Source organism: Saccopteryx leptura, chromosome 2 (genome assembly GCF_036850995.1).
Source record: "Saccopteryx leptura isolate mSacLep1 chromosome 2, mSacLep1_pri_phased_curated, whole genome shotgun sequence".
NCBI classification, from domain to species: Eukaryota; Metazoa; Chordata; class Mammalia; order Chiroptera; family Emballonuridae; genus Saccopteryx; species Saccopteryx leptura.
The window spans coordinates 55,822,331-55,835,095 of NC_089504.1; the positions used below are offsets into that span (position 1 = coordinate 55,822,331).

General features: G+C 38.7%; 1 protein-coding gene across 1 annotated transcript in view; it reads left to right on the plus strand.

Moving 5' to 3' along the window:
* Positions 1 to 12,765, plus strand: part of CEMIP2 (cell migration inducing hyaluronidase 2) — a 79,370-nt gene that overhangs the window by 5,737 nt on the left and 60,868 nt on the right. The window contains exon 2 of the mRNA XM_066368004.1: positions 10,598 to 10,940. Coding sequence (XP_066224101.1) covers positions 10,610 to 10,940 — 331 coding nt within the window. The 5' untranslated portion in view covers positions 10,598 to 10,609. The remainder of the gene's footprint in view (positions 1 to 10,597; positions 10,941 to 12,765) is intronic.

Here is a 12,765-nt window from a genome sequence, read left to right on the forward strand (position 1 = left end):
TTGCCTAATTATTGGATTGCACTACAAGCTTTCTGTTGCCATAATGGTCTCAGCTAATCGTGATTAACTTCCCTGCATAATTTTTTCACATGAGGTTGGGAAACTAATTATATTAACATTTTAGGGATTGGAAAGATTAAGTTTAGCACAAGTACAAATACCTGATTTTTGTTTCAGAAGGAATGAGAAAAATGAGTGATTGTTTGGTTTTCTTATTGTGGTAAAATAAGAAAAAACCCACATAACATTGTTTTTTAATACCATTAGTGCTTCTACTATAAAAATAAATGTCATATGAGGATTTGAAAATATTATACTTTATTAATGCAAAAGTTTGGCTTTAATTGTTTGATAGGTGTTTCATGTCAGCCATTCCCCAGCCATCCTTCGCATACTCAGAAACAAAGTACTAGTGCTGTCAAGAAGCTAGCAATCCGGTAGGAAGTAGGTGGTGTGTGAAGGTATAGCTGAAAAGGTCAACTGAGAGATGAAACATCTTTTCAGCATGGCGAATGACATCTTTTCATTAATGTAAGTGCTGCTTGTCCAAGTGCCTCCATTGATTTAACACTGCCTGTTATTACCATACGTCCAGCCTTGGCAGTGTATGGTCAGCTCATGCATAATTTTCCCCAGCCACCTGGTCGCTCTGTATCTGAGCTTGGCTTTACCCTTAAAAGCTTAAGTATTAGATCTTGCTGCCCCTTTTTGCTTGTGGCACCTGAGCTCATCATACAGCCCCCTTTTGCCTGGTCCACCCTGTCCAGCTGTGCAAAGTCCAGCCACCGCTCTAGTGCTGAGAATTGTTCGTGCCCTGGGGACCCTGCCATTTTTCTCGAGGAGACTGTGAAGGAGGTGTAAGATGGTCCCTTTGGTAGGCCTAGGTCTCCCATACCCTGGGAGGACAGGGACTGTGACTGATTGTTTTGTGTTTCCGCCTGCAACTTACCTGTGGGTGACTCTTCCTTTCAGCCTTCCAGAGAATATGACAGACTTCATGAAGCTGTTGTTTCCCCCCATATTGGTCATTGCTGGACAGTCTGTTGTCATGTTAGTGGCAGAGTTCAGTGTTAGATTTTAGTTCACACACACCAAGTAAGGAAGCTAGTAGTAGTGGTCTGACCATGTACGTTTTGGTAAGTTTGCCAGAGCTCTTAAAACTTTAAACTCTGTTCCATTTGTAGGGATTTAATAAACCATGGGTTTCACTTCTTTAGACTGACTAGCCCAATGTCTTTGCCCCAACATGTGTGGTAATTACTGTTTATGCAGGTCATCTCAGACCCCTCAACGCTGGTTTTTGAGCTCCTTGAAGGCAGAAATCATGTTTTTTGCACCACTGGGTCCCCATCATTTAGCAGAATCCTTATCTCATAAGAGATGCTCAAACCTTGTCCATTTGGAAGGCTTTACCCTCTGTGGTTAATAGTGTATTTAAAATAGGCTGTGTGCTGTAGATATGAGAAATAGTACACTTGAATTCTGATCCTGGTCCTGCCATTAATAGAAACTTTGCTTTGATCATGGATTGAGCAGCTCTGGATCACTTCAGTCTGCACATCTCATTATTCATCTGGAATATTTCTTAGTTTGAAAGGCATGTCAAAACATACTCATTATAAGTTTCCTATTATCACTGCATTGTGATGCTTGTATATCACTGGATCATGAACTTTTGGTACATCTGTGCCTATTTATCAAACACATCTCTTTTTTCCCCCCTACCTTTTAACATTCTACCGACATAACTTTCTTGGCTCTTTCTTCTTGAGAAGTATTTTAAAGCTTTGTCTCTGGCGCTTGGCAGAGAATCCAGCACACAGGCAGCTTTGCCCTTTGCTATAACCTTAATTAAATCAGCCTTCCGCAGGTCAGACTCTGGTTTTGGTTCTTTCTTTCGAAGGCCAGCTGCAAGGCTGATGACATGCCTGAGCCTGCCATTGTGTGCCTCTGCACAGCTATCCGTCACTGTCAGCAGGTTGAGAGCCTTTCTGCAGTGTCCCCTCAGCCGGTGGGGAGCAGAGGCGAAGGGGGATGGTCTAAGGAGAATTGGGAGGGAGAAGAGAACACAGAACAGCTTTTCAAAGGAAAGAATAAAGGAGAAAAAGGAATCGGAGGAATAGTATTTAGAGAGAGGAAAGAAGTGAAAAGCAGAAAACTGGTAGGTAACACGACCCTCTTCTTTCTTCAGTTTTCCAAGTTGAAAAACAATTTTCTTCCCTCCAGTTTTGTTTATCCTTTAATTTTTCCATGCAGAGGCCTATATATTTTACTTTTCAAACATTTTTATTTTTGATTGGACAAAGTATTAAATATTCTTCAGTGTTATTCTTTCTGTAGATTGTCACCCTGTTGGTCTATAGATCTGTATTTTTCCCCCTTTCTTTCTCTTTTGTTGCCCATAATAATATTCTCCTGCCTTTTCACTCTAACAGCCATCTTGGTTTTAGGGTCAGGCATTGCTTTTCATGGACATGCTTAACAAATTTGAAAAAAGACAGGATTAATAAGTTAATTTACTGGCAGAAATATTAGACATCTGCCTTATGTACCTTGAATAAATGAGAGAAATAAATGGATTAAAATATCTCTTAGAGGTCACTTATTTAACTTAAAAAAATAACGCAGGAAACTATCCCCTTGGTTTAGTTTTGGCATTAGATAGAAATAAAAACTCTTTGTTTTGAGGGACCTGTTTTTTAACAGGAGATAATAATATAATTTGCTGAGGACATATCCACTTTTGTGATTGTAGCTAATTTGCTAATCTGAATTCTTTAAATACATATCCTTAAACATTTGTTTCATTGTTTTCGACGTAAGCAAACAGAGAGTTTTTTGTTAATTTTTGTTTTCCAGGGATTTACTATTTCTTGACTGTTTTCTAGCAAAAAAAAAAAAATACTGTATAGCTTAACTGAAAAGTAAATTTCTAAGCAGGAAAAAGACAAATATCTGCTAACTTTAGAATAATACTTATTCTAACTCACATACTTATTCTAGCTCTAGTGCTTAGTGACCCAATTTTTTTAGTAACTTTAATCTTTTTAGGACTCTGTGTTTGAAATAGTCCTTATTATTTTTCTGTATTATATTTTAATAGAGTTAGTGTATATTGGCAAAAAAAGTTTTTGAGGGAGGAGGTAATGTGAACAATACATGGTGATACCAAACTAGAAGTCTGGTGAATAGACTTAATTTTGGGGAATATCCTTCATCATATATGTCTAGATCAACCAAGTGGATAAAGAAGGTTAGCAGACTGGACTTAAGGTAGAACAATTCTTTTACTTCATTGGAAGAGGTTTATGATGATAGGTTGACGCAGTCCCATTCCACCTCTAAGCATTGGCTTGGGTATGATCAGCTTAGGACTTATGAACCAGGATCAATGTAAGTAAACTAACTGTTCAAAGTGTTTTATTTCTTGAGAATGTACTGTAATACCAGGTGATAGTGACTCATCTTGATTTTGAGAGTTGAAAGAAAAAGACAACAGGGCTAAGGCAAGTACAAATGCGTGATTATAACGGAACCTGTGTTTTGTGCAGAGTGTGAAGGCACTAGAGATTGCAGGGTATTTGGTTCTTTGGGACTGTGCTTACACAAAACCAAGCACATCTCTGAATGGAAGTGAACTTAATTTTTTCTCACCATCTGTCTTATTTTCTCCCAGATAGCTATAGGTTTACACCTAGCATTTTTGTTGAATTTCTTTGCAGCGGTTGTAGAAAAATGTATTTTATCCTCTGTGCTCTGAGAATAGAATATATAATGAAATACAGTTCTCTAAACTGTATATAAAAGCCCCCCCAAAAAAACTCTATTTCAACCTTTGTTTCTAAAATTTTTTATACTGTGTATTTAAATACACAATTTTCATAAGAACATTGATCACACTTAAATATTTATTTGACAGTTTGAGAAATTAAAGGGCCTAAAAGTCAACTTTTAAGTGTATTCCTTATTGAACAGTTTTGCATTATTGTTTATCTATAACTGCATTGTTTATGTATAACTGCAGGCATAATCTGAATTTAAAAAACAACTAAACGAATCACCCAACCTAACTCCCCCTGAAAAAAAAAAAAAACCTAAAAAATCACTGCAATATTATTTTCTGTTTTTTTTCTCCTAAAACAGGAGATTATAAGTTGGAACCATTATTGGAAGTTCAAGACCATTAGGAACTGGCTAATTTTATTAGGTCATAATTACTAATAATTATAAACATCTATCATTTATCTTCATGATGATTCATGAACACCTCTTTTTCTTGGCATGTTTTACTCTTTGCTATGATGAGCATATGAGTCAATGTGTTATAAAGACCTGTAAGATCTTAATAAAAGATTTTGGATAGTGTACCGAAACTCTTGTAAAAAGACTGTAATTTATAGAACTGTAGGTTGGATACTGTTTTAAGAGTTATGTTCTTGATCAAAGAAGAAAAAATCTTGATGAGATCATGCCAGCTTCTTGATTATTCTTACAAGCCTGGATTTTCCATTCAAAAATATGTCCTCATAACAAATGCAGGCAGGATTTAAAAGAGCTTATTACATGAGTCAAACTTATTGCATTTTCATTAGGTGTTCAATATGTTGGAGCCAATATGCCTGGTACAGTGCTGGGTAATGGGACTTTCTTGGTGTTGGGTTGGAGGGCCTATCATATGGCCTAAAGGACAAGAGCCCTCAACCACTGTGTGTAAGTGCTAAGCACGTATGGAAGTGAATTTGTCTCCTACCTTAGCATCTCAGCAAATGGAAAGAACATGAAAACTCAAGCTCTTTTATAGAGTCCTTATCTCTATTGAGAAGGCTTTCCAGACATTCCCTTTAATCATATCATTGGCTGTCAGCATAACCATGTAAAGTGGAATGGAACTTTTTCTTTTTTCCCATGTGTCTACTGCATTTCATATGTTGTTAAAACTATTATAAAATATTGTAAGAGGTTGAGATTGTCTGTAGTTTGCTGTTGTTTATCTTTAGAATTCCTGTTTGTGGTTGTTAATAATACTGTTTACCCACTAGATTACTTACTAGGATCGCATTTTGTAAAAATTAATGCATTGACTTTTTTTCTTGAAGTAGTAAAAGTTCTCAGTTTTTCCCCAAATCAGGGCAAATCATATGTGATTTAGACAAATTTCTTAGAGCCTCAAGGGTGTTGAAGAAGAATTAAATGGGAAATGACTGTGTGTGTGTGTGTGTGTGTGTGTGTGAGTGCATGTGCGCATGTGTGCGTGCATGTGCGTGTATCTGCGTGTGTCAGTGGTGGGATTTCGCTGGTTCACATTGGTTCGGCAGAACCAGTACTTAATATTTTGTTGAGTTTGGTGAACCGGTTGTTAAAATGGTGCTTGCAATCAGGGTTCTCTCTAAAGTAGGCACTTGAGCAGTTGCTCAGTGTGGAAATCACAAATTTACATTCCTTACTCTTTTAACATTCATCTGAACAACAGCGTATTCTAAACACCCGTAGTAATGTTCATTCTGTTCATAGGTGAAAAAAATTGCAAGTGAGGACGCCAATCAAGAAGCAATATGGAAATATCTTAAATAACAGTTTTATTGTTTTCTGTCAGGTATTATTTAATATTTTAAAACTCATAACATAATTTAGTTTTGTGTACCTCTTTTATTGTTCTTATTTAAGTATTAAATGCATGAAATAATAAACTACCTTTCGGTATATCATTTTTTTATACTTAAAACAGTCATTAGGGCCGAGAACTGGTTGTTAAATTATTTGAATCCCACCACTGGCATGTATATGTGAAAGAGAGAGAGAGAGAGAGAGAGAGAGAGAGAGAGAGGAAGAGAGACTGGGATCTAAGTTCAACAAGCATTTATTGAGTCTCTACTATGTGTAAGATCCTGTGAGAATACTAAGATAAGTAAGAAGTCCTTGCTCTTAAGAGGTTTATAGTCAACTGTAGGAGATGGACAAGTACATACATTAATTAAAACATAAAGCAGAAAGCAAGATGAACTAATAAGAGTTTTAAACAGAAGACAGAAAAAACATGAAGGGAACTTGTGAAATCCTGAGAGGGCTTCATGGATGAGATAGCACCATGTTTGAAAACTTTAAGTGAGAATATTTCAGTTTTCTGAAAAATCATGATCTTTTTATAGCCCCCCCAACAATCAGTATCTCCTTTAATCTTTTATTTATTTTATTTTTTTTGTATTTTTCTGAAGTGAGAAGCAGGGAGGCAGAGAGACAGACTCCCGCATGTACTTGACTGGGACCAGGATCCACGGGCAATCCTACTAAGGGGTAGTGCTCTGCCTGTCTAGTGCCTTGCTCCTATACAACTGGAGCCATTCTAGCTCCTGAGGTGGAGGCTATGGAGCCATCCTTGGAGCCATCCTCAGCGCCCAGGCCAACTTTGCTCCAATGGAGCCTTGGCTGTGGAAGGGGAAGAGAGAGACAGAGAAAAAAGAGATGGAGAAGGGTGGCAAAGCAGATGGGTGCTTCTGTGTGCCCTGGCCGGTAATCGAACCTGGAACTTCCACACGCAAGGCTGACGCTCTACTGCTGAGCCAACCGGTCAGAGCTGATCGCAGCTTTAAACAAAAGATTCCCACTCCCTTCCGCACACATGATAGTTGTGATTCATCCCCACCCTGGTGAGGCTGGCACTCAAGAATATCTAGTTTAGTCCTTTCTTTGATATTAGATGATCATAAAGGGGTCTTTGTTATAGTCTTTTGTTCGTTCCAGCAGAATGTATTCATTCTTTTATTCTGTGCCTTGACACATATAGCAGTCTCTTCAGTAGCACCTCAAATCACGTTGTTTTCCCTTTGTCATGGAGCTTAAGCTTCATCCAAATAATTACTTTTGTTCAGTAATCAAACCCCACAAACCGAGTGTTTTTGACAGACACACTGACTTTGAGAATGTCCTTTGCTCCATGCAAAGTTAGCTGATTAGATTCCCTTTCTGTCCCTGTTCATTTCTAGGTCTTTTGGGTCCTGAGAATGCTTACTTGTAGCTTCTCTAATGATCACATTTTGTGTTAATAGATTTGCTGTCATTTAGAGCAACTTGGAGGTACCCTTATGACTAGGATCTTATTTATTGTTTTGGAAGAAGTTGAGCGGAATTCATTTTAAGGGTATTATTGACTATAGTCACGTGACTCTGAAACACTCGAGTTGTTGAAGAAGGGAAGTAATGGAAGAGATTGAACATCAAATTTCTGAAGCCACTGAGCACATCTTAATTATCCACAGTCATTGCAATAAGAATATCATATCACCTGACCTGTGGTTGTTTTATTGTACAGTGGATGGGGTGAAGCATAGACCCGGAACGTTGAGGTTGCTGGTTTGAGGTCCCAGGCTTGCCTTGTCAAAGCACATATGGGAAGCAACTATGAGTTGATGTTTCCCACTCCTCTTCCACCTCTCTCTCTCTCCCCCTCTCTAAAGAATCAATAAATCTTAAAAAAAAAAAAAGAACAGTATGTGGCAAAGCATCTTTTTCCTTCCTTCCTTCCTTCCTTCCTTCCTTCCTTCCTTCCTTCCTTCCTTCCTTCCTTCCTTCCTTCCTTCCTTCCTCCCTCCCTCCCTCCCTCCCTCCCTCCCTCCCTCCCTCCTTCCTTTCACATGGCAAAGAAATAGTAAAGCTTCATTCAAAACTTATTCTTTCATTCAAAAACTTATATGTACTTACTATAAATAATGTAAAAAATAGAAAGGACTATCTGTTTTTGTGTGTGCCAGCTTTTCTTAGCTAAGAAAGAACCACGTATGGGAAGTTCTACTGAACTTCTGCATGAAGAAGTTCTGCAGTATTACTCTGCGCTTTCAGCACAGTTCTAGCTACACCCTTGCGAAACTGATTCTTTGAAATTACTGCCTCTCAATTGCTTTGAAACACATATTAGTGTAACTCTTAAGAGCCTAAACTCTAGAGTAAAAACACTTGGGTTCGAGCCCTGGTTTGAGTCCTGGTTCTCCTGTACATTAGCTAATTCACCTTTCTAGGCCTCAGTTTTTCTTGTGTAAAGCGGGGGTAATGGCATCTACCTATAGATTTGTTGTGTTAAATGTATTAGCTGAATTAATACACGTAATGTGTTTGGAACAGTTCCTGGAAGTAAGTACACCATAGATGTTAGCTATTTTTAATCATCTTAGCCATACTTTTGAATGCCTACTATTTTAAACAAAATTTTAGGATTTAAAATGATAATAAGGACTTTAGACTTTCTCCCTTAATGAATTCACATAGTTAAGAGGTAATACAGGTAGAAATATTTAAGGTACTTTACTCCGAGATGAATCTAGTGAGGGGAAAGAAACACTGAGTCTGAGAGTTTGTCTGTTGGAATTTGAAGACCACCTCCTGTGGTCTTCATTTGACATATGAACTTCAAGTTCAATTGTAGCACCTACAATAATAACACTCAAAGTAAGACCACCTGCTTCTGCATCACCCACGTATTATTTTAATAACGTAAAATTCAGGTCTCTTTTTGCACCAACTGAGCCAGCATCACTAGGGTGGAGAGCCAAGGAATCTAAATATTTAATTAATCAGCTTCCCTGATGATTCTTAGGTATATGAAAATAGAATATTTACTGTAGAACAGTAGCTCTCAACCTAGGTGCTTATGAGAAACTCATGTGGGGTCACACTTAAAAGAGAACAGGTGTGCCTCAGGCGCTAGAATGGCTCTGATTGTGGCAGAGCGACGCCCCAAGATGGGCAGAGCATCACCCCCTGGTGGGCATGCCGGGTGGATCCCGGTCGGGCGCATGCGGGAGTCTGTCTGACTGCCTCCGTTTCCAACTTCAGAAAAATACCAAAAAAAAAAAAAAAAAAGAGAGAGAACAGGTGCATGGATACTGACTTAGTTATGTGAAGCATGGTACTGGGCATTAACATTAAGGAGTAATTATAATGTGCAGTCAGGATTGACAAGCAGTGGAATTAGATGATTAGTGAAGGCAATTGTCCACATAGTTTATTATATTAGCTGTTGATGTAGGACTGTTCAAACCTGTAGAGAATTTTTATAAAAATTTATTTGAACCAAACAGGATACACCTGAAAGCAAGATTGCAACAGAATGAGAAAAATTAAAAAATGCTTCCTAAAGCCCTGAGCAGTTAGCTCAGTTGGATAGAGTGTTGTCCCGATACAGCAAGGTTGCAGGTTCTGGCCCCAGTCAGGGCACACACAAGAATCAACCAGTGAATGCATAAATAAATAGAACAACACATTGATGTCACCGTCCTCCCCACTTCCTCTCTTTCTAAACTCAATTTTAAAAAAGGCTTCCTAGAATAGCAGTTTGCAGCTTCTTTTATGCAAAGAATTTAAGGAAGATTACACAAAGTTGGGCGGAAGCAAGGCATGGATTATACAAGACAGTGAAATATCTTGTGCTCTCTTGAAGGTGGTTTTGCTTGAGGGGTCTGGAAAGAGGCATTTCAAAGGTGTTTTAACTTCAATGCACAGAGACAGTGGACAGGGCCTGCTAAAGGCAAAGACAAACCTTTTACTAAAAAAATTATATTACTGGGGAGTGACTCCCACCGTGACCTGCCCAATTAGGAATCTATGATAAGGTCACTCTGAGGTTACTTTCCATAGAACTCCTTTTTTGTCCCTAAAGGGATGTAAGTTGACTAGGTAGTTTAAAAAGTCATTACAGTATTTACCAGGGACTGAGGAGAAGGTGGAAATGAAGAATTATAGCCTAAAGCAGTGGTCCCCAACCTTTTTTTGGCCACAGACCGGTTTAATGTCAGAAAATATTTTCACGGACCAGCCTTTAGGGTGGGACGGATAAATGTATCACGTGACCGAGACAAGCGTCAAGAGTGAGTCTTAGATGGATGTAACAGAGAGAATCTGGTCATTTAAAAAAAATAAAACATCGTTCAGACTTAAATATAAATAAAACGGAAATAATGTAAGTTATTTATTCTTTCTCTGCAGACCGGTACCAAATGGCCCACGGACCGGTACCGGTCTGCGGCCCGGGGGTTAGGGACCACTGGCCTAAAGACTATAGAATTTTTGTTTGGGATGATGAAAAGGTTCTGAAAATGGATGGTGTAATGCCAGTGGTCAAGGCCAGGTGGGTCCACATTGAATTCGGGCAGACGGTAGGAACTGCGGAGTTGGAAAGCGTTGGGCCATTTTCATTTAATAGTCTCACAGCAGCAGATGAGCAAACAGGCAGGGGAAACCGCTTCTCAAGGCAGCAGGTGAACAAACAGCAAAATGGCCCCCATAGTGGTGGCTAGGCAATCCACATTCTGCCCAGAGGACAAGCCCCATAGACTTTATAGGCTATATATACCTGGTATTGCCATGTGCTCAGATACCAACCATGCAAAGCGCAAGCGAGCAAGCCTAACACAGCTGTTTTCCCTACAGATGGTTATAATGGTTGTATACCATTGTGAATGTTATTTGATGTCACTGAACTATATACACTTAAAAATGGCTTAAGTGATAAGTTTTATGTTGTGTATATTTTACAATAAAACATAGTAAAAAAAAAATGCTGTTTCAATCTCACATTTCTGAACCTTAACTTTTTTTTTTCTGTTCGCAGTGACAGTGTATCATGCATGCCACTAATTCCAGGGGACGCTCCCCTGCTTTCCTGCAACCTCAAAATGGAAACGGCCATCGCTCGTCTGGCTATGTTCCGGGGAAGGTTGTCCCACTGCGTCCCCCTCCTCCTCCAAAGAGCCAAGCTTCAGCCAAATGTCCCTCCATCAGACAGGAAGCCCGGGCCAGTTTTGCTTTCTCACCCGAAGAGCAGCAAGCCCAGGGAGAAAGCCAAAAGCAGAAGAGGCACAAGAATACTTTCATTTGCTTTGCTATTACTAGCTTCTCATTTTTTGTTGCACTTGCAGTCATTTTAGGAATATCCTCAAAATATGCTCCAGATGGTAAGTGTATAAGCCTGTATGTGTGTGAACGCATGTGTGCATATAGGACGTATTCTAGGAGGAGAAAGAAGGGGAGGAAAATAGTAGAATAAGATTTGTCTTAAGTTGGCACTAGCTACCTAATATATAATCAGTGAATATGAGGTATAACTTTTAAATGAGAATGACTGTTAGAGGAATCCATTGGAAATGATGAAATTAAAGGATGGCTCTTCCTTTTCATTTTGTCACTTCATCTCAACGCTAAAGACATTCTTGGAATATTTCCGAAATGCTAATTTTAAGAGTCTTGATTGAGTTCTTGTGGTAGCACAATTTCATCCTTTGTGGAAAGTATGATTTTACAAGTGCCAAAAGTTTTTAGTGATGAACATCACTAACTGTAGGCCCTGTCCAAGTGGCTCAGTGGATAGAGTGTCATCCTGGTGCACCTAGGTTATGGGTTTGATCCCTGGTTAGGGCACATACAAGAAGCAACCGATGAGTGCACAACTAAATGGAACAACTAAGTGGAACAATGAGTTGATGTTTCTCTCTTTCTCTCTCTTTCAAATCAATGGGGGAAAAATCACTAACTGTAGTGCTAAAACTACATTTGATTTTTCAAAAGTATATATAAGTGAAAATAATAAGATTTGTGTTCTGTGGTTTGCAACTGTCTGGAGGACTGTTCCCAAAGGGAAGCTTCAAATGTTTTTTAGGAACCATGTGTATCCTAAAAGGAAAACACCCATTAGGAGGTGTGATTTCTGAAATATTTGTCTAAATATCACTCATTACTTCATAGTTAAACATAATGTAGGGAGGTTTTAATTTCTATATAGCCTTTGCTTTTTTTTGAATGTTGATAATATATTAGTATTTTGGGTGATTTTTAAAGAAGTTTGTTATCAGTCAGCCTAAATACTATACCAACAGAGAATGCCCTCCTAACAGATCCCATTCATCCATGTGAAAATCAGAAGGCTCCAGGTTATGGGAGAAGCAGCAGACCATAACAGCTGGGGCTGGGCACCATAGTCATCTGCATTTTATAGTCTATAAAATTTTTTAAAAATTTATTGATTGATTTTAGAGAGACAGAGAAAAGAAGGGAGAGGAAGGGGGGGAGAGAGGGAAGCATTCATTTGTTGTCCTACCTAGTTCTGCACCCACTGGTTGCTTCCCCTGAATGAGGATTGAACCTGCTGCAACCTTGGTGTTTCAGGATGGCACCCTTTTACCAACTGAGCTAACTGGTCAGGAAAGTCTACAATGTATTTTTGTCAAATGAAATGCCTCCTCAATGGATATAACATGTGAGAAGCATCTTATCATGTATAAGACTTGTAAATATTATTTTATTTGGTGTTCATGGGTGATTCAGGGGTTTTACAGACATTAAAGCTCTGGGGAGAGGTCATGTCAATACTTCTAAATAGACCTGAAGTAAGAGATGTGTTCATGTCAACATCTTTGTTAACCATGCTAGTAGACCCCATTATGAACTTATAACATTGCTTTTCATTGTCCATAACATTGACTTTCTCACCTTTTCTTGCCAGGACAGTTACCAAACTCACTGCTGTTGATTTATTTTTCTCAAGTAATTTGCAGGAAAGGGATGCTGGGTTAGTGGAAAATCAGAGCTGAAATCTGTGGCTTTAACTGGTGTTCTCGTATTCCATCTAAGACATTGAATTGCTGATGTGGTTCCTCGAATCAACATTCTTCAGTTTCATGTTTTGGCAGTATAAGTGCAGAATAGCAGTGGAAAGATTTGGTATGCTGGAATATTTCAGGGTCAGCCTCAGTGTGGTTATTGCTCTTACATAACTTTGGTGAT